The following is an 18,768-nucleotide window of genomic DNA, read 5'->3' as shown; positions in this document are numbered from 1 at the left end:
AAAGAGGGAGGGAGAGGAAGGGAGGGTTTGAGCTGGCAGCCGGCTCAGACTGACAGTAAAAGAGAATGGGGTGTCAGGGAGGTTTATGGAGCCCTGGAGGGGGGACATTGTGCATGAATGAGTATCCTCGTGTGCATGTGCATGAATGTGGCACAATACTGGATGTTAAACCTCATGATGGGTCAGTTCATGTCAAATATACACAGCTCAGGAAAGGCAGGTGATTAAGGAAACACATCAGTCAAAGAGTTTAAGGACTTACATTTCAGTATGCCATTCTGAAAAGTCATGAAAAACCATAAAGACACTCATTATGGAATTACTTGTCTGTGATGGTTATCTGAAAGCCATGCCCTCTGAAATGTAGGAAATGGTGCTCGTTTCCGCTGAGAGGAATCTGTTGGCAGAGCTCGCCCTCTAGTGGTGGGATCAGACTGCTTCAGGTTATCATGTGATTATATTGTGCCAGAAGACCAATAGAAAGCACCACCTACACCACAGTCAACAGTGTGGCTCACGCTATCCATCTATTTTTGTGATTAGAGTATATGGCAAGTTGCAGAACATGGAAAACATTATTAAGTCACCCCAAAATGAATGCTACTGATTAGACTCAGCAATCAAGTTGCTTGAGCACAATGAAAATACAGATACAAGTCAAACAGACATGCGCTATCATGCTTTGTATTTTTGTTTTTGTTAATCTACATTACTAGAATTGGTTTTAATGGGGAAAGGGTAGCACAGAAGTCCACTGAGCAACTGAATTAAAAGCAATATAAATGCAATCGAATGAATAGTTTTTGGATCTTTTGCCCACAGCCAAATGTGCATGAAGATCATAATAAAAGTATTGACTTTAACTTTGCTGTTATCAAAGTCTCTCCTAACATAGCAGGATGGATGTCTCAGCTGAACATTGTGCAGTAACAGACCTGTGTGATCAGTTAAAAACTGTCAGAGACTTTGAGAAAAGTTACTTCTGCGAAAGTCTTTAGAGAACGCAGCTGCTGAACGTGTTTACTCCTGTGTACCTCACAATGAGCTTGACTTTGTTTATGCTCTGTTGCACAGAAGTGGAATGTGACAGAACTTTTCCACACTGGCAACATCTTCTTCGACATTTTGCTATAAATATCCATGGTAGAGGACAAATACTGCTGATTTTGGTGATCCTCTGACCTTTCCTCTAGAGTGTCACCATTATGTTAACATTTGTGGTTTCAACTAAAATGTCTCAACAGCTATTAGATGGATTGATTCCACATTTGATGCAGACATTCATGAGCCTGAATTCCAGTCATTTTGTTGATCCAACACCATCATCGCGTCAACATTTTAATGTGTCCAAAACTTTTGTGTATTACCAAACACCGGATAAATTAATGACATCTCCATCAGCCTCAGCTGAACTTTGTGGTTAACGCTATTTTGCAAATGTTAGCTTGCCAACATGCTAAACGAAGATGGTGATTGTGTGTCACATTAGGAAACTGTGCATGAGGCAAAGCTGACTTTCCATTTAATAAAATCACAGCCCAAAAGCAAAGTTTGTCCCTCATTCACTGTCCTTTACATTTTAGAATTTAATTGTGGACTTCTACTTTGTCACAGAAGACATTTTGACATGTCAAAGTAGGAAAAGCACAGGTGTAAATAAATAATTGAATGATGGTTGAATTCCATTTAGCTGCTTCTGTTTCAGGGTCCTGGTATTGTGCATGCTGTCACTGTCACTGTAATCTTATTTTCCTGTTATGTACATCAATGTAATTTGTTTACTGGACTCTTTGCACTTTTGACATTTTGTCTTTTTAATGCTGTAAACCAGTTTTTTTTTTTTTTTTTTTTTTTTTTGGATCTGAATAAAAGTTATATTCTCACATGTTTTTGTAAGTGCTAGATTGCATGGTGTGAATCTGTTTCATCCAGTTAAATACAGATGTGACAGTTATGTATTAAAGTGTTATTGTTACAATGATCCTTATAAGCTCACTGCTGTAATGGTTTTTTCCCCCTCGTGTCTTCCTTTCTGATAGCTCCTTGTATAGAAGAGTGCTCAGGGGCAGAGGAGGACTCTCTTCATTTTCTCAATACCAGGGGAAGACTGTCAAACACTTCTTGCTTTCCAAGTCTTCTCTCTTCACTGGGATATTTCAGACCATCTGCAACTACTTCAAAACCGCCACAAACACAACCATCCACTAGAATTTCACTGCAAAGTCCTGACCGGGAAACATGACTCAAGCACCATGAGGTCTCATATGCAGAGGTTTAATGTGGTGAGTTCAGGGAGGTAAAGTACACAGTGTAGAGATTGGTTTCTCTCGTGGGACTTTGGGAATGCAGTGTTCAGATTATACGCAGGTCATGATGTAAATATTGATAACTAATCATCTGTAGACTGCCTAAACAATTCAGGTGAAGATGGAGATCATGGAGATTTCAATCTAGGTTTAGAGTACTGCACAGGTGATAGGTGGGTGGACGTTATTTTTATAATCTGTGCAGTTCAGTAACTGTATGGAGTAGCGCATGACCCCTAAAAGCATGCAGATGGTGCTCCAGTTTAACTGATCCACAGTGAAATTGAAGAAACTGTGGCGGCGTAGTTAAAAGAAGAGACAGAAATGTGGGTCTGCTGTGTTCATATCTTGATGACCCTGATAAATATTTCAATTCAAATAAAAACTGGGCAAACAAATAACATAACTGTGTTTCAACAGAGACACCATGCAGCTGTTGCAGCCTTTGTGCTCCTCCTTTCTCCTTCAGTTTCATTTGTCTAACTGACACCTTTAAACAAAACGACCACACAAGTGAGCACTGAACACATCTGGTGAATGAATTTTTAAATTCTAAATGCAGTAGATTCATATTTACATACCGATTGTTGAAGCTGTGTCCTTGGAGGTGTATACCTCAATATCTAGATATCAAATAAATATAATATTATGTATAGTGACTACAAGTGCAGCTGTAAGAAGCATAAACACCTGAAGATGGAGTCAAATGTTCTGCTTCCGTTAAACTGAAAGACTGAAGAATTACAACTTCATATAATGAGCACGTGGTGAAGGACTTACAGTGGATGGAGGTCCAGATTTGAGAAGCACTACTTCTTTATTGAATTTTCAGACCACACTTTACAGGCGTGCTATCATGTTTCCCCTCATTGTTCCATCAGATCACTTGCCATTTCATCCCAGAGATTCTCTCTTCATCAGCAGTCACCCTGAGCATGCATCTTCCCTATTCCGTATTCCCTACTACATGACATCAGATTTTTCTGCACACACATTTACTAGTATAATTATTAATTGTTTTCTTTTCCTGTCACCTCCAAGACCACAAAGTCACCTCCCAAATATAAAATATAAAACCAGGGATGCTGCCTCATCCTCTTCTTACAGCTGGGATCCATTTTGCTGGGCACCTCAAGTATTTGCATCAGTGACTCAGGAATGCGTCAATATTCCTATGTCGTCCCCTCAAATCTCATCGTAAGCCGCTTGGACTTGCCTGATTAAAAAACCTTGCACATAGCACATACACATGCCTGCTAAACCTAGGTTTTAACCAGTTTTAACCAGCATAAATTGCTTTCAACTTTGGGAAATCAAAATCACTGCTTATGCTGGAAATTACACACAGTATACATTGTTTGCCATTTTTACGTATCTGAAAATGGTAATGTGAATTATCAGGTAAACAGGTGCTCAACCACCACTAGAAAATGCATTCAACTCCTTTATTTAAGTAAAGTAGCAATGTTTAAACATACTGCAAGTAAAAATCACAAGTAAAAGTCCTGCAGTCGAAAATGTGCTTTTTGTTTTTATTGTTTCATCACGTGTTATTATTATTTGCTTTTATGTCAACTACTCTGTGCTGTATTTTATGCACGAATTCTTCTGAATAAATAACGTTTCTTCTTCTTCTTCTTCTTCGTGATAGTGGTATTCATACTTTTGCACACTTGGGAAGGTCTAAAGCAAAAAATCAGATTGTATGAGCAGATGTTTGGAAAACAAAAACAAAAACAAAACGAAACGAAATACTCACATACAGTACATCTATTTTTAAACTGTACTTCTGTACTGTGTTCTACACGGTTTCCTGGCAGTCGCCTTTCACGGTTGGACGCTTCCGGTTGCTCGTTTAGTTTAGATTGACCTTCCTGAGCCGCCGTAGCAATGATAAACACTGACAAGCAGCTGTTCCTTCAGCATTACGTTACAGCGCTCACGTGTATGGTTTGGCTGCGTGTTTAGCAGAGTGCTGAAAAGAATCATTTATTTGGCCAGTTACACAATGGAGCCTGTGATAGTCATAAATCCTGGTAGGTTAAATGTTCGTCACTCTTGTTCTGTCGTTAAAAATGAGCGTCGAGGCTCGCAGCGGCTGCAAAAGTGTCGCTGCTTCGACTTGTTTCAGTTTGTCATGAAGTCTTTGCTTGTTTTCTGTGCAGGAGCGTCGAAATGGGACATCCGTCAGAAAGTTTGGGACTATATCGAGGACAAGAATCTGGCCAACTTCCCGAGGCCTGTTCACAACAGAATCCCAAACTTCAAGGCAGGTTAAAGCCCCTCAGGACCAGCACGGTGCTGCTGTGTGTTTGTGGCCCAGCTGAAATAAACTGCCATGTAAACTCTTAAAAAAACAGTGCCGACATTGTTATGGAGGTCTGGTACAAAGGCTCCATCAGTCATCCGCTTCTTCATTCATTAAGTTTTATCTGCACTGAGGCTCGACAACTGCTTTTTGCATGAGGGCCACGTGTCCACAGGCCAATTCCAGTACTGGCAGTTAAGAGTACAAACAGGGGAATGAAACAGACTAATAATAATAAGGCCAGCTGCAAAACTAGACCTAACAGCAACTAACAGTTATTTTCATTGTCAATTAATCGATTAGTTGTTTGGTCTATAGAATGTCATAAAATGGTGAAAGATGTCAGTCAGTGTTTCCCAAAGGCCAAGATATTCCGTTTACTGTCACAGAGGAGTGAAGAAACTAGAAAAACTCACTTTTTAGAGGCATGGATCAGAGAATTCTTAAAAAATGTACTCAAACCAATTAATCTGTTATCATCATAGTTTGTTCAGTAGGTGACAACTAACTGATTAATTCTTGCTGTTCTATTTTGAATGATTACCGGCTGTCCTGTCTTGTGCATCTTGCATCTCTTTTACTGTGAACTCACTGGCCAGGGTGCAGTTCAAGCATGCGACAGGCTTGCAGACCTGCAGGAGTTCAAGTCCAGCCAGACAGTCAAAGTAAACCCAGACAGACCCCAGCAGCAGGCACGCTTTGTCACTCTTGAAGTAAGTTGACTTGTTGGAAAAAGCCCTTATGCCCCCCCCCCCCCCCCCCACTGTCCTCTCAACCAGGGTGCTTTCGCAGCCTGTGGCAGGGTGTCTGAGCTGCAGGTGTTCACACACACAGCTGAGGTGAAGGTGGATCCTGATAAACCTCTGGAGGGTGCCCGCCTGGCAGTGCTGCAGGTAGCATTGTGCTGTGGGAAAAAAATACAAGAACAAAGCCTCAGGCTGTATTACAGGAATATGATTACTGTTTAATCTGTGTTAATCACGTCATTTTAATGTACATATAGATGTTTAAATTTGAAAATAGTGATAATTCAGAATTTTTCAGTAAGCATAACACATCCTCTTTTAGACTCAATAAGCTGCTTAATAAGATTGTAAATTTCTGTATTCCATCCTCATGTCAGGCACATCAGTGCTTTGCATCTGCTGAATTTGAATCTACATAACATTCAGTAACTATAACTGTAAATGTCTGGTGGCTAATTTTTGGGTTTTTGTTCGCAGGCGCGGAAAACTTTATTGGTCCCAACTCCCCGTCTTCGCACCGGTCTTTTCAATAATATCACTCCTCCCCAGGGGGCCAGCAAAGAACAGCTACGCATATGTTCCTCCTCTCAGGTTTCAACTTGCTGATTTTCTTTTCTTCTTAATGAGATTTTCATCCAGAATTCCACCGTGATTCATATTCAACCTAATCCTATTTTTTGTCCCTCCCTGTGTTCTGAACCTCTTCCTTCAGGGTGTGAAAGACTTCAGCGTGCCCGTCGGCCTGGATGCGAAGGTGAAGGTAGACCTGGTGGTGGTTGGCTCTGTGGCCGTGTCAGAGAAAGGTAACTGTTGGCATTTCCACCTACGATTCACCTCATCGCTGGACCAGTTCAGTTAAATACCGGGGGCCCAAACATAATGCACATTTGCCCCACAGATGATCAGTTAGTATGAAGATGTGCCTCATAATAATGTACAGTATCTATTTAATTATGGAGCTGCATGGTGTTCTATAAATATGGTAGATTAACAGTGAACTGGGTTAATGTTTTTAATACTCTTTCTAAAATGCTTACACGCCAAGTGAGACCAGACCCCCAAACTACTATTTGAATTCATCTGAGTCTATGAGTGGTCTCTCATCGGCTCACAAACATCTTCTTAGTTTCTGTCTCCTGTTTGCTAAAAAGTGTATATTAATGCTCTGGAAGGGAAAGATGTACCTAATGTCAAAATGAAGCTTGCTGACCTTGCTAACATGCTGAGGTGGAGAGGATGAGATATTGAAGGATGGATCAGGCAGGTTTTTATTTAATATGGCAACCTTTCATTCAACATCTGGAGGGAACATCCTCCAACCCTCATTTTAAACACTGCTCCCTTTAGGGCCTCTGGGTTCTTGTTTGTTGGGGTGGGGGGTGGGATTTATGGTTTCTGATCAGGTTTTAAACAATTTTTGCCATTTTCCTTTTGTTTTTATCTGTCTGAGTGTATGTTTGTATGTATCTGTACACACACACACACGTATCTACCTCTCACAAAAAAATCTCATTTGTAACTATCGGCAACTGTGCCACACACCTCAATAAATAATAGAGCAAAAAAAAAAAAAAACTTCACTGTACGAACAATAAAATCTATCAGATAAACAGAAGTTAAAGCACGTGTGTGGCCTGTGTTGTTGCTGATTTAGAGAACTTCCAAGTTATTTATTTCAGTGTAAGTACTAACGACTGGTAAGACTCTGTATGAGCAGCAAAATCAGCAGCATATCACATACCCTGTACTTATGTGTTGTGCACTGTAATGAACATCAGACTCTGCGAACGCAGAACTTTGAAGATTAGAAGTTATATCCTACGAGGGTGGTTAATTACACTGTGGAAAATGACAGGAGACTGAAAGGACTTGTCATGTGACAAAGGTCATATTAAATATTGTGTTGTGATCGTTGCATGTGTTTTGAGCCCTCGGAGGCACCAGGACGTCCTGTCAGAGAGATCTGAAGAAGAACAGAAATGAGAGTGGGGGCAGATGAGCATAATCAGATCCATTTCGCTCCCTGTTTCGTGCTCTGCCCTCCATGTAAATTGTCCCATCACTCACAATGCATTTTGACCCTCGTTTTCAAAGTGCCTGAGATAACTGATGCGGTGCTGCGGTGTAACAGGCATGTTTACCAGAATGCATACATTTCCAAATGGCTCTAAGTGTGCGATGCCACATGGTTCTCATAAAGCCTTTGCTGCACAGGGTTCATCCATGTTCCCATCGGTCTACATTTAATTAACTTGTTTTTATGAATTGAAAACAGCACTACAGCCGCCCTCAACATGCATGTTAATGTGTAATAATTCAGTACAGTTTTTAGATGAAAACCTCCATTCTCAGAGTGTTTAAAAAAAACTGAATGTGATGCAGATCTGTGAGTTCAAGCAAAGAAATGCCATCCCATAATGCAGAACCTGCCTTTAAAGGTGGTGTTTTGGCTCCTGTGTTCTCCTGCAGGCCTTCGTATTGGAAAAGGAGAGGGCTATGCTGACATGGAGTATGGCATGATGGCCTCGATGGGAGCTGTGAATGAGTCCACTGTGGTGGTTACTGTTGTCCACGACTGCCAGGTCAGTTATTCCACCATCTTATTTTCAGGAAATCTCCATAGAACTTTCTTTATCTTGTCCAGAGCAGCTGTATTTATTGTTTAATTAAAACTATCTGCACAAAAACCTGATGAACACGAATAGAATTAAAATTGTCACTTGTCAGGTGCTGCTTGCTGTATGTACAGCAGTGAGATAAAATTATGGCTTCATCAATTTCTAATATTTCTTCAGCCCATCACTTTACCATGCAGCGTGTAAATAATGGCAAATGCCTGACAAGAAATTCAAACGTCTTCAACTTACACCCGTGTGAGTACACGCGTATTTTAGAAGTAATCATTTTAACATTACAATTGGATTGAAATAAATTATTTTCTTTTCTCTTAATTCTTAAAATTGTCAAAAAAAGTATCTGTTGATCAAACACATGGTTAATAAATGACGTGTTATTTGGGAGCTAACTGGGGTATTTGTGCTTTCAGGTGGTGGATATTCCAGAGGGGTTGATAGAAAGTCATGACCTGACAGTGGACTACATCCTCACACCCACCAGAGTCATCAAAACTAATTGCCAGCTCCCCAAACCACAGGGAATCATCTGGACTAAGGTAATCTGAAAGGACTGTGCTGTATGTCGTCTGACTGTAAGTCCACAGTGCAGACACAGAACATGTCAGATTTACATTTCTGGTTTTAAACACTTCGTTTTAAAAATATTGTATTGAAAAACATGGAAGACACTCTCTAGAGCCAGTGTTTGGTTTGTCCATTCTGGGCTACTGTAGAAACATGGTGGTGCAACATGGTGGAAAAGGCTCATTCTAAGGTAATAAAACTCTTACTTTCAGGCAATTATACACTAATGAAAAAGTAATTCTGAATATTATATTCCATATTCTGCCCATAGATCCCCTTTAATCTTACACAGTGGTCCTTTAAGAGTCCTTGTGTTAATTGTATAAATGTAATGAGAGACAGTATAGAGGCAAGGGAGTCTCCTTCAGACTGAGTAAATAAGCATTTTACATACATAAAATGATTCAACTTGTTGATTAACCAGTTGTTGAGATAAAAATAAAACCATATTTACAGATTCAAAACCTTTAAAAGCACTTGAAAATAAGTTATCATCTGTTGTCTGTGGGACAGTATGCATAAAGTTTAGTGAACATTCTGACAGACTTTTTTCCATCTCAACTAAAATTTTTGTTTATGAAGTTTGTGTCTTTGGATGATTGTAGGCTGATTGAGCTGTAATGCTTTAGTAGTATCCTGCTAATCTGACTATAGATCTTTAATTGCAACAGATATACTTGCTTACTGTACTGCACAGAGATGCTCCGTCCAGAGCACCCAACAAAATCTTTAGCCTCTGCTCAGCAACACTGTCCTCTAGTGGACATGCAATGACACCACATTTCATCAGATTACTGTGCATTGTGCATATCAATGCACTTTGTTTGTCAGTGCTATAATAATTCTATATATTCATAAGACACATAGCACCCAGCTGTAAATACGAAACGCTGAAAAGAAAAACCAGCCAACCAAACTAAGTATTCTCTGCGTGTATAATTTTGAAAACATACTTTATCTTCTGCCTATATTATGATGTGAACCTGGATCTTAAACTGCTTTAATTTACTGACACCAGCAGAGAGATTAGAGTTTTGTGTTTTTCCACCTGATAATTTGTCTCGAATTAGACATGATAGCATCACTATTCTTAACATGTGCAGAGTTTGTGTGTAACCTCTGGGTTCCTTAAGACATGCTTGTAAGTAAACAGGACCCAGTGACCTCACTGGCAGGAAGGGCATGTCTGATCATCAAAGGCTCCTCTGCCCAGCCAGCTTGGCTCTGCAGGGGCAGGGGAACGACGGGTCAAACAGGCCAGCGTAAAAACAATAGCCCCGTATATCCTTTACAGGACTGGTCAGCATCAAAGGCTGCCAAGACACTTAAAGGCCCAACAAATCAGGAGAGCAGTCTTTATTTTTAACCGCTTGGGAAGTGAAACGTCCTGCTGCTATAAAGATAGTTATTGCTACAGCATGGCTGTGAGCAGGATGGAATAATACCAATTAATTTGACAGCTTGGGCTTTGTTGTGACTTGAACTCATAGAAGGTATGGAGCATTGGCTCAGAGCAGGGCTGTGTGCTGTGTGTGTGCTCCCCTATGAACCTTACTGAGCCTGTCCAGTTTTGTGTCTTCAGCTGGACACAGAAAAGCTGGAGAGGATCCCCATCCTGAAGAAGCTGCATGCTCGGGAGGAGCAGGCTGGAAAGGATGTAACACTTGGGGCCACGCCTGCTGCAGCGGAGCCCGGTGTGGAGGCCGCTCAACCCAGAAGACAACCCAGACGGAGGCCAAGGCAGAGCACGCAGCAGCATCCTGAGGGAGAATCCAGACAGCAGAGAAGAGCGCAGTCAGAACAGGAAGCCAGACAGCGCCCAGCTAGAGTGAGGAAAGAAAGCAGAGGAGATGGAGGTGGAGGTAAAGAGGGAGAAATTAATGAGAGAGGAAAGGGGAGAAGAGGAGGGAATGTGAAGGAGAAGGGCCCAGAGGAGGGTGGAAGTGAAGTCATGTCTCAGCGCAAGCTCCCTGTGAGTGTGACCACCGTGTACCTGGGGGGTATCCCTGCTGGCCTGCGTGTTAGTGAGCTGAAAACTGCCCTCAGGGAGAGAGAGGCCGCCCCACTCAGGCTCACCTGGCAGGGAGCTCAACACAGGGCCTTCCTGGACTACAGCGACCCTCAGGCTGCAGAGCAGGCCCTGATGGCTCTGCAGGATCTCAGTCTAAATGGTCACAGTCTGCAGGCCGAGCTGGCCAAGAGCCAGCGGGGAGGCAAGAGGTCCGGACAGTCCAACAGGAGACCGAGACCATCAGCGGCTCTGAAAGCTAAAACAGCACCAGATACTAAGAGTGACAGCAATGAAATGACTGAGCAGTAACCGCAGCAGGCAATAGGCCAAATGACGTGAAAAGCCTTAAGAAGAGTTTAGTTTGTTTTTTTTTAATATATCTGGATTTGTTGACCTCAGTTATATCTGAAGTGACTGCTAAGGCTAATAAGCTTCACAGAATATTTAAAAAATGCAGTGGCTGAATCCCAACGCTTCACAGTACTTCAGTCCGTAGCCAGACATCTGTGTGCCTTGTTTCACCTCCTGGTCCGGGAGGTAATTCTTAGAGATAGATGCAGTTTTTTATTAGAATACAAGTGTTGAGTGAATTTTATGGTTGAGTACATTTTATTTCCAGCTGCCAGTATTTCCTCCTCCAGGAAGGTGATGTTTTCAGACCTGTTTGTCTGCTTATCTCCAAAAAACTGGACTAAGGCCATGGGCCGAAGAAGAACAGGGTAGATTTTGTTACAGGTAGCGCCACCATGTGGTCATTTAATCAATACATACAATCCTGAGGAGTCCTGAGCCATGGAGCCTAGTATAACATTATTCCTAGCCTAATATTCATATATCCACACTAATGTTTGACGGCACAGATTTTTTTTTTTTGTAAAACACATTTTTCACCATTTCTACAGATTTCATCCAACCTTCACAGCACCTGTTACATTTGACTGACCCTAAAAACATGATTCTGTTTTATTCTACTGCCAACTGGTGAAATAGATGTGGCCCATTTGATATAAACTGCCATAAATCTTGAGCATATTGTGCAGTTTCACCCAAATTTAGAGCACATGCAAACGTATTACCAGCTGATTACAGACTCTGTCCACTCTACAGTAATTTAATACATTAAATTGCCGTAATTTAGTCATGATGATTCTGACTCATTTGAAAATTTGTGCAATTCATCCTCGCAGATGATCCAGGATTTAAGTATTTTCCAAACATCAGCGTCATTCTCTATCTGTGTATTTTGACTAAGCTCTGGATCTAGATGCAGATTCTAAACATCTAAACCTGTTTTATTTAAAAATAGCTCACGCAGAGGTTTGTGCAGCCTCATTGGAGCTGCGCTTTTGATTTGTACTCGCTTAGGTTTTTTTTCACAATGTTTTGGAAATACACACTGTACATTTCAACAGTGATATTTGTATGTTTTATTAATAACAAATAACATATTCATTGTGTTCTGTTTGGTTAGGAAAGGATAAGATATGCTACCAGTGTTGATGCATCTGTTTGGAACATGATAACATTCTCTACTAAAGCGTTTGACTGCACTGCTTCCAGCTCACTGTCTTTTTTTAATAAAACCAAAACTGGGAGGTATCTTTCATTTAAGTAATTGAGGGATGTTGCATCTTCACATTGATTTTTAGCATTTAAATGACACTGATTGTGCTTTTTGGGGATAATTTTTCACATTTTGAAAAACTCCATTTGTAGCAAAGCCTGTTACTCCTCAAACTGTCCGTATTAATACCACAGATTGTCCTTCTGAAGAGACAGTAATTGAACGCAAGCATGATGTCTCATGACTGCTGATCGGATTTTGACAAAATTCAGAGGGCTGACGGGTCTCACACAAATACAAGGCAAATAAATGAAAGGTCAGTGTTTTAAAACGTAAAGTTGTTTAACTGTTACAGCAGTAATTTTGAGCAAACTTTGGATGATGCGTCCACATCATGTCGGGTGAAAATTCATTACTGCCTTGTTTTTAGAATCTAGTTTTCAACAAGAGATGAACTCCGAGTGAAAGACATTCGTGCTCCACGCATCCAGATTTAAGCACCCAGTAAACTGCCCCCCGTGCCTGTAATGTTACATGTCTGTGTCTCTGCACAGACTATTACCTGGTAAGCGATCCCTCTCGCATCAGTCTGCAGCACCACACAAGTGTCCTGTTTTCACTGGAGTCTTGATTGTATTGAGACACAAGCACACTGCGTGTCTGTCTGCACAGAGCAGGCCTCTGGCTTTTTTTGGAGCTGTCATCCAGGCCTGGTGAAGGAACAGCTGTGGAGCCCCATCTCACTCCCTCAGCTCCGCCGGAGCGCTGAACCTCGGCAAATGTCATCAGTTTGTTAATGCGCCGCTCCACTGCTGTTGAGCCTTCTCATGCCTGTGCTCGATGGCATACTCATTTTACTGGGGTTCAGTCAGTGGTCATGTTGTGAGATTTCAAAGTCGTAAAACAGCGTGCTTACGGCCTGAAGTACACACGTATGTGCACACACGTCTCAGCAGCATCATTTACAAAATAAAGTGAGCAAGACATCTTAAATTACAGTTCAGTTATTTTCTCTCACTTACAAGAGGTGTGCAGTGTGTGGATGCTCATGAAATAGACAGCCGACCTCCATGTTTTTCTACATTGGGAGCACCTGGGATTTTTTTGACATCACAGACTAAACTAAACCAAAATAATTTCATGTCTTTGGTAGCTGGTAAAACAAAATATTGTGAATTTTGCAACTATGAAAAGAAACAAGTCACAAGGAATCCGGTGAAGAGCATTTAGGAAAATTTGCTCAAGTGCCTTTTGTAATATAACTGGTGGCTGTGGTATTTCCATGGTGTGAGAGGACATTCACTTATTCAACAGTAGTGCATGTTTGGGTCTTCCTGCTGTGCCTGTGGAATACATTTTGAGGTTGATTTTTCCGTAATATTTAAGAAGCAAAGAGTGTTTTTAAGAGAAGAACAAAGCTTTCGCCTGCACAGCGTTCCTTCATATTTTATGTCAAACCCACTGAACCCTTTTTTCCGCCTTCAGAAGCTGTTAATTTTGGATTTTCTTTTTCTTAAAGCCCATTCTTTGTGTAGATTGTCCAAAACTTTGTGCATTTTGAACCCCTGAGCTATTCAGCAGAAACATCCTTTGGACAAAATGTATTTGAAGAAAACAGCTGTAAACGTAGCAGAGCTGCAGGATTTCAGCCTGTAACCCAACGCGGGCGAGACCTCTGTTGCACCTTAATTGCTGCATCCACTCTAGTTACACAGAGGGCATCATATGATTGACTTTTAAAACCATTAATTTGAAATCTATAATTAATGAATTGATGTTTCATTGGAAAATCAGATTTGTTCATTTAATGTCAGTTTACAATACGAGGCCTGACCTGCTCCACAAGACACCACTGTGGTAATACTACTATACTACTTTCTGCAGTACTCCTGTAGTACTAGTGTGGACCTTCCATGCACATTGTGCTTTTCAATTTTGGCTTCAGTATCTCCAAATATTTATTAGGTTAACCCCAGGTGAAGTCAGTTTTATTAGTCCTTATTAATGAAGTACAAGCCTCTATATTTATGTAAGAATCCTGTTGAACTATCAGAAATATTGTCCTTTTTTATTCATGTATTTGTTGAAAGCAGGAATTGTCTCACCCGTTAGGCATTCTTTTCCTGCTGATTTTGGGTTGGTTGTGTAATAATGCTGGCAGACTTAAGATCTGCAGAGAAATCTGTTAGCAGCGTCCCACAAAATGCCCCATGAATTATGGGTGTGCGAAGAAATCGAAATTAGCCTTGTTTTTTTTTGTGGATTTAGACTTAAACAGCCCAACAGATATATTTTATTTCTTACAAAGGATTTGTTGTAATATAGCCTAAAGGTCAGCCCTCATTGATGGACCCTTGCTAATTTTCCTAGCAATATACAAGTATACAGTGCTGAAAGTAAAGGTCTACATATATCTAACACAAACGACAGAACAGTGCTTACAATATATCCTCAATTTTCATTTTAAAACAAATAACAAGCGTCCTGACAAATATTGCCAATAAAGCATATACCTCCTTGGCCAATTCGCCTGAAATTAAAATATGTAGGCCTACTGAATAAATAAAAAGTTGCGCTTATAGGCTATTCAAAAAGTGCCTTCATCATTTTTACACAGTTTGGACACTTATATGCGATGTCCATAAATGTTCATTTCGAAATTCAACGCTGGTGAAAGTCCAAAAGAAAAGAGGGGAAAAAAAGCCTCAGTCTAATTTGTCAAAGAAAAAAAGAAAAAGGTAGAAAGTTCAGACGGAGAAAATGGACGTGTGCATTTTTACATTGGCCTACGTTAACAAGAAGAATAAACATGAACAAAGGAGAGGAGTGGTAGTCATCCGCTCTGCAGGACTAAGTACCAAACAGCAGCAGGGTCTCATACAGCCAGTCTTTACCCCGCTGGTCGATGTTGATGGCATGAAAAAAGGCTTTATTATTATATATTATTATTATGTGGTTGCTTTGTGATTGGCCCGTCTCCGTGTCTCTGTCGCTGATGTGTCAAACGGCACAGAAAAGTAGTCCGCTCTCTCTGAAGCAGTGAGCTGTCTCCGGGCCGGGGCAGGCCGCTCTGGCTCTCAGTGGTTATTTACTCGTTTGTTCTCGTTTCACTCCGCTGCGTGGCTCAAGTCTGTGACACCGTCCTCTGGTCTGCGGGTCGTCCGCGGAGGCATCACATGACGCAGGGCTTGATGTCCTGGTAGGCGACCTGTTGGTGGTGGTAGTACGAGCCGCTGCTGGGTGAGTGCATCGCCGAGGACGTCATGGCGTTGAACGAGAAGACGAACTCCTTTCGGTCGCACATGCTCGGAGACTGGGAATGGTACCGAGGAATACCTGCGGAGAGGGTGATTCACAGGTTAAACCAACGAAGATATGTAATGTCACAAACGGGTTCAAAGGGTCTTTGACCAAACCTAAGAAAGTGGTTGAAGCTCTGAAAAAAAAAAACAAAAAAAACAACAACAAAAAAAAAACCAACAACAACTCTCGAATAATGAAATGGTCAAAACATTTATATAAATACTTTCTGCAGGTTTTAACTGTTAACTGTCAATTATCCATGATAGACACTTCCTCTCAGAGCAGCCAGAGCCTTGCCCTTGGTTTTCAGGGTCCATTCGCAATAAAGGACATTTTAACATTTATTAATAATAATGATAATAATAATAATAGTAATAATAATCAAGTGTTGAATTAAATGAGTGTCTATGCTGATACTCGTGTTTTTCCACACCTGTTCAACCATGTTTTTTTTTTCTTTTTTTCTTTTTGTGTGAAAGGAGGCCCTACTAACAGTTTCTCGAAAATCAGTAATTGTATTTCAAGTAATTCTGCAGGCCTGTTTAATTTGATCGGTGGAGGCCGGATATAAAGCTTCTCTCTGTTGCCCTTCACTTGCGTACATGTGTGTATTCCTCCTAGACCTGCAGTCCATTTAGCAAGCACGATTAAGATTGTCAAAAGAGGGAGGCGGGCCTGCAGGGCTAATTGACAGTGGCCCTCTTGCACGCCAGTCCCGGAGGACTCGGGGCCTCGGGGCGAGGCAGGCTGGCCCTCACCGCGCTTGTTTTTCTTGTCCGGAGATTGGCACGGCTCTAAGATGTCCCGGCAGACTGTTCCTGCCCTCTCGTGCCACTCTCTCTCTTTCTCTCTCCCTCTCTTTAACCATTTCCAGAAACAGAACCCGTGCGCGTTTGAACGCGTCTGCTATCTGGGTTTTATTTTGGAGTAATGCATTCTGTTTAACTGGGAGCAGGACAGTGACGAAGAGTAATTTTGGTAGGAGAAAATACATGGCTTCTTTCAGTCGCACCATATTCCTTAAAGCATTTTTCTTTCAGAGATAAGATGGTATTTAGAGACAGGAAAATAATTACAGAGGTAATTAAACAGGCCAGTGCGAGTCTGTTCAATGTTTCCATTAGACCCACGTTAGGGGCAAGACTCTAAAAATGTGTGAACCAGCCAACTTGACCTTGGAAAATTTTATTTAGACACTCCAGTAATTAAATGCTTTGGTAGCCTACTTGTTTTTGTAAATATTCCCGCATCATAATTCCTCCTGTGAATTCATTTTTTCCACCCATTTTCTGCACTGTTTTGAAGTAGATCAGTTAAAGGTGGAATTGTACCACTGAGCTTACCTTGTAAATCTGTAGTACTGTGGCCGTTCTGGTGTAGGTACGACTGGTCTAGTGAATGTGTGGGCAAGCTCGGCTGCAGCGGGTTTGCTCCTGGATTACAGGGGGACAGGGGCTGCTGCTTTATGTAGGAGGCCCCGTTATTCAGCGAGGCCGAGGGGGCCGGAGCCCAGGCCGAGGCTGAGCTCGAGTAGACCGGGTGAGGCTCCATGACTCCTCCGCTGGTGAGCAGTGGAGAGGCGGAATTGTCGTGGTGGGGATAATCACTCCCAGTGGATCCCGTACAACTTCCCATGTAGGAATGTCCACTGTTGGTCGACAGGTGTGACATGGTGTGCCCGGACAGACCCATCCCCTCCATGTTACCTGCCAAGTGTCCATTCATCATCCCTATCCCGCTGTCCAGAGGCAAACTGTTGGGCGTACAGGATAGGCCCCCGCCGCTCCCCTGGAAGTTGTAGGACTCGGGGATGTGGTTGAATCCCAGGCCGTTCATCATGCTGTACATGGGCTTCAGCGCCTGGCACTTGCGCCTAAAACCCCTGGGTCTCCTTCTGAAGGAGCCTTCCTCGAACATAAACTCACTAGCCGGGTCGATAGTCCAGTAGTGGCCCTTGCCTGGCCGGCCGAGGCCCTTGGGCAGCTTAATGAAGCACTCGTTCAGGGACAAGTTGTGACGCACGGAGTTCTTCCATCCCTGGTATGAGCCCCTGAAAAACGGGAAACGGCTCTGCAGGAACTGGTAGATTTCACTGAGCGTCAAGCGCTTGGTTGGAGAGCTCTGGATAGCCATGACTATTAAGGCTATATATGAATATGGGGGTTTCTCTGGTCTGCGGATCCCTGCGTTTGTCTTTTTGGTTTTCGTAGTTGAGGAGGCGGTTTCCATCACCGCCGACTGTCCGTGCGGCTTCTCCGGAGCAGACATCGGGCTGCTCTGAGCAGGAGTCTGCGCTGGGGGCTGCTGGACCTCTGCCGTCATTAGTTAAATTTAGTTTTCGAGATGACGAACGAAAATGGTTGATTTCCACCTTTCTACCGACGAACACAGCGAAGTTGGACACTAATTCGCTGACATAAAGAAGTAAAAATAAAACAATTAAAAAAAAGAGTCGGCAAACTGTCGGCAAACTTAACGCACGAGTCCAAGGCGAGAGTGTCTTCTTAACTCTTCTTGACTTCTTCCCGTTGATTCAGTCCCGCAGCAGTCTGAAGCCGAGCCGCCTTGTTCGAAATGGGATAAGGAGCAGAACAGGAGCCGCTTTCCACTTCAGTTAGTGTGTTGTCGTGCGTCCGAGGAGCTCACTTTTTACTTATCTGTTGCCATCAGCGCATTGGAAGCTGGATGTCTTGGCCATCCTAATGTTGGGACCCGCCCAGTTCCCTCCTACTCGAGTGGTGGGCTGCAGTGCACATCTGCGTGCGTTCACTTTTCAGGGAAATGTTTTTTTCCTCCTTTCCTTACATTGAAATAGGGAATATATCTCCAATATAGCCTGTAATAAACTATCTGCTACTTTATGATGGAATAGAACGGTGTGGCTGCAGATGGCTGATCATTTATTACGCGATCACACAGTGATAGAAACTCTGCTGGTCTGGGCCTCTGAATACAGATTTTGATTGCCTTGTTATCTAGTATGACTTAATTCTATTTTGATTCTTATTTTAACACGAACTATTTTGATATAAACTGTGTAGTTTCATAAACTTTTAGTGCAAGCAGGATCTCTTCATTTCAGGCCACACAGCTGATGCACCAACACGGCAAATGGGTCACGTCTCCATTCGTACTAAACTTGTGAAATATTCTATAAAACATTTTTAATGTATGAAAAGCATTTACCAGAGAACATGCCCCTCATATTCAAAACCACCCTCCTGATTTCTGTAAAAGATAGACAGGAACATGGGCAGGATGTTTATACAGCAAAATGTAAACATTTTCCCTGGCCTTCTTTAAATAAAAAATCAAGCAAAAGCCCAGTTT

General features: G+C 42.0%; 2 protein-coding genes across 3 annotated transcripts; one reads left to right on the top strand and one right to left on the bottom strand.

Annotated features, from left to right (window-relative positions):
• Positions 1-4,163: 4,163 nt before the first annotated feature.
• mthfsd (methenyltetrahydrofolate synthetase domain containing) lies at positions 4,164-12,120 on the top strand. 2 transcript variants are annotated; one of them, XM_076727131.1, is made up of 8 exons: positions 4,164-4,342; positions 4,472-4,575; positions 5,214-5,327; positions 5,838-5,951; positions 6,073-6,163; positions 7,830-7,942; positions 8,407-8,532; positions 10,143-12,120. In XM_076727131.1, the coding sequence occupies exons 1-8, from the start codon at positions 4,315-4,317 to the stop codon at positions 10,878-10,880; spliced, it is 1,428 nt and encodes a 475-aa protein (XP_076583246.1). In that variant the 5' UTR covers positions 4,164-4,314; the 3' UTR covers positions 10,881-12,120. The 2 variants fall into 2 exon arrangements, with proteins under 2 accessions (XP_076583246.1, XP_076583254.1); XM_076727139.1 differs by lacking the exon at positions 5,214-5,327 and adding an exon at positions 5,394-5,507 and having other exon boundaries at positions 4,174-4,342.
• A 2,292-nt stretch (positions 12,121-14,412) lies between these two features.
• foxf1 (forkhead box F1) lies at positions 14,413-18,076 on the bottom strand. Its single transcript, XM_076737556.1, has 2 exons — positions 16,782-18,076; positions 14,413-15,471 (listed from the first exon to the last, which is right to left on the bottom strand). The coding sequence occupies exons 1-2, from the start codon at positions 17,758-17,760 to the stop codon at positions 15,308-15,310; spliced, it is 1,143 nt and encodes a 380-aa protein (XP_076593671.1). The 5' UTR covers positions 17,761-18,076; the 3' UTR covers positions 14,413-15,307.
• Positions 18,077-18,768: the final 692 nt, after the last annotated feature.

This window comes from Chaetodon auriga, chromosome 1, assembly GCF_051107435.1.
Source record: "Chaetodon auriga isolate fChaAug3 chromosome 1, fChaAug3.hap1, whole genome shotgun sequence".
NCBI lineage: Eukaryota > Metazoa > Chordata > Actinopteri > Chaetodontiformes > Chaetodontidae > Chaetodon > Chaetodon auriga.
The sequence above is the reverse complement of the archived record's forward strand: the minus strand, read 5'-3'. Positions and strand labels throughout refer to the sequence as shown.

Coding starts and splice junctions, on each gene's coding strand:
- mthfsd (XM_076727131.1), top strand. CDS start 4,315: ATGGAGCCTGTGATAGTCATAAATCCTG. Junction 6,164..7,829: donor TGTGGCCGTGTCAGAGAAAG/GTAACTGTTGGC, acceptor GTTCTCCTGCAG/GCCTTCGTATTGGAAAAGGA. Junction 8,533..10,142: donor AGGGAATCATCTGGACTAAG/GTAATCTGAAAG, acceptor TTGTGTCTTCAG/CTGGACACAGAAAAGCTGGA.
- foxf1 (XM_076737556.1), bottom strand. CDS start 17,760: ATGACGGCAGAGGTCCAGCAGCCCCCAGCGCAGACTCCTGCTCAGAGC. Junction 15,472..16,781: donor CAGTACTACAGATTTACAAG/GTAAGCTCAGTG, acceptor CCCTCTCCGCAG/GTATTCCTCGGTACCATTCC.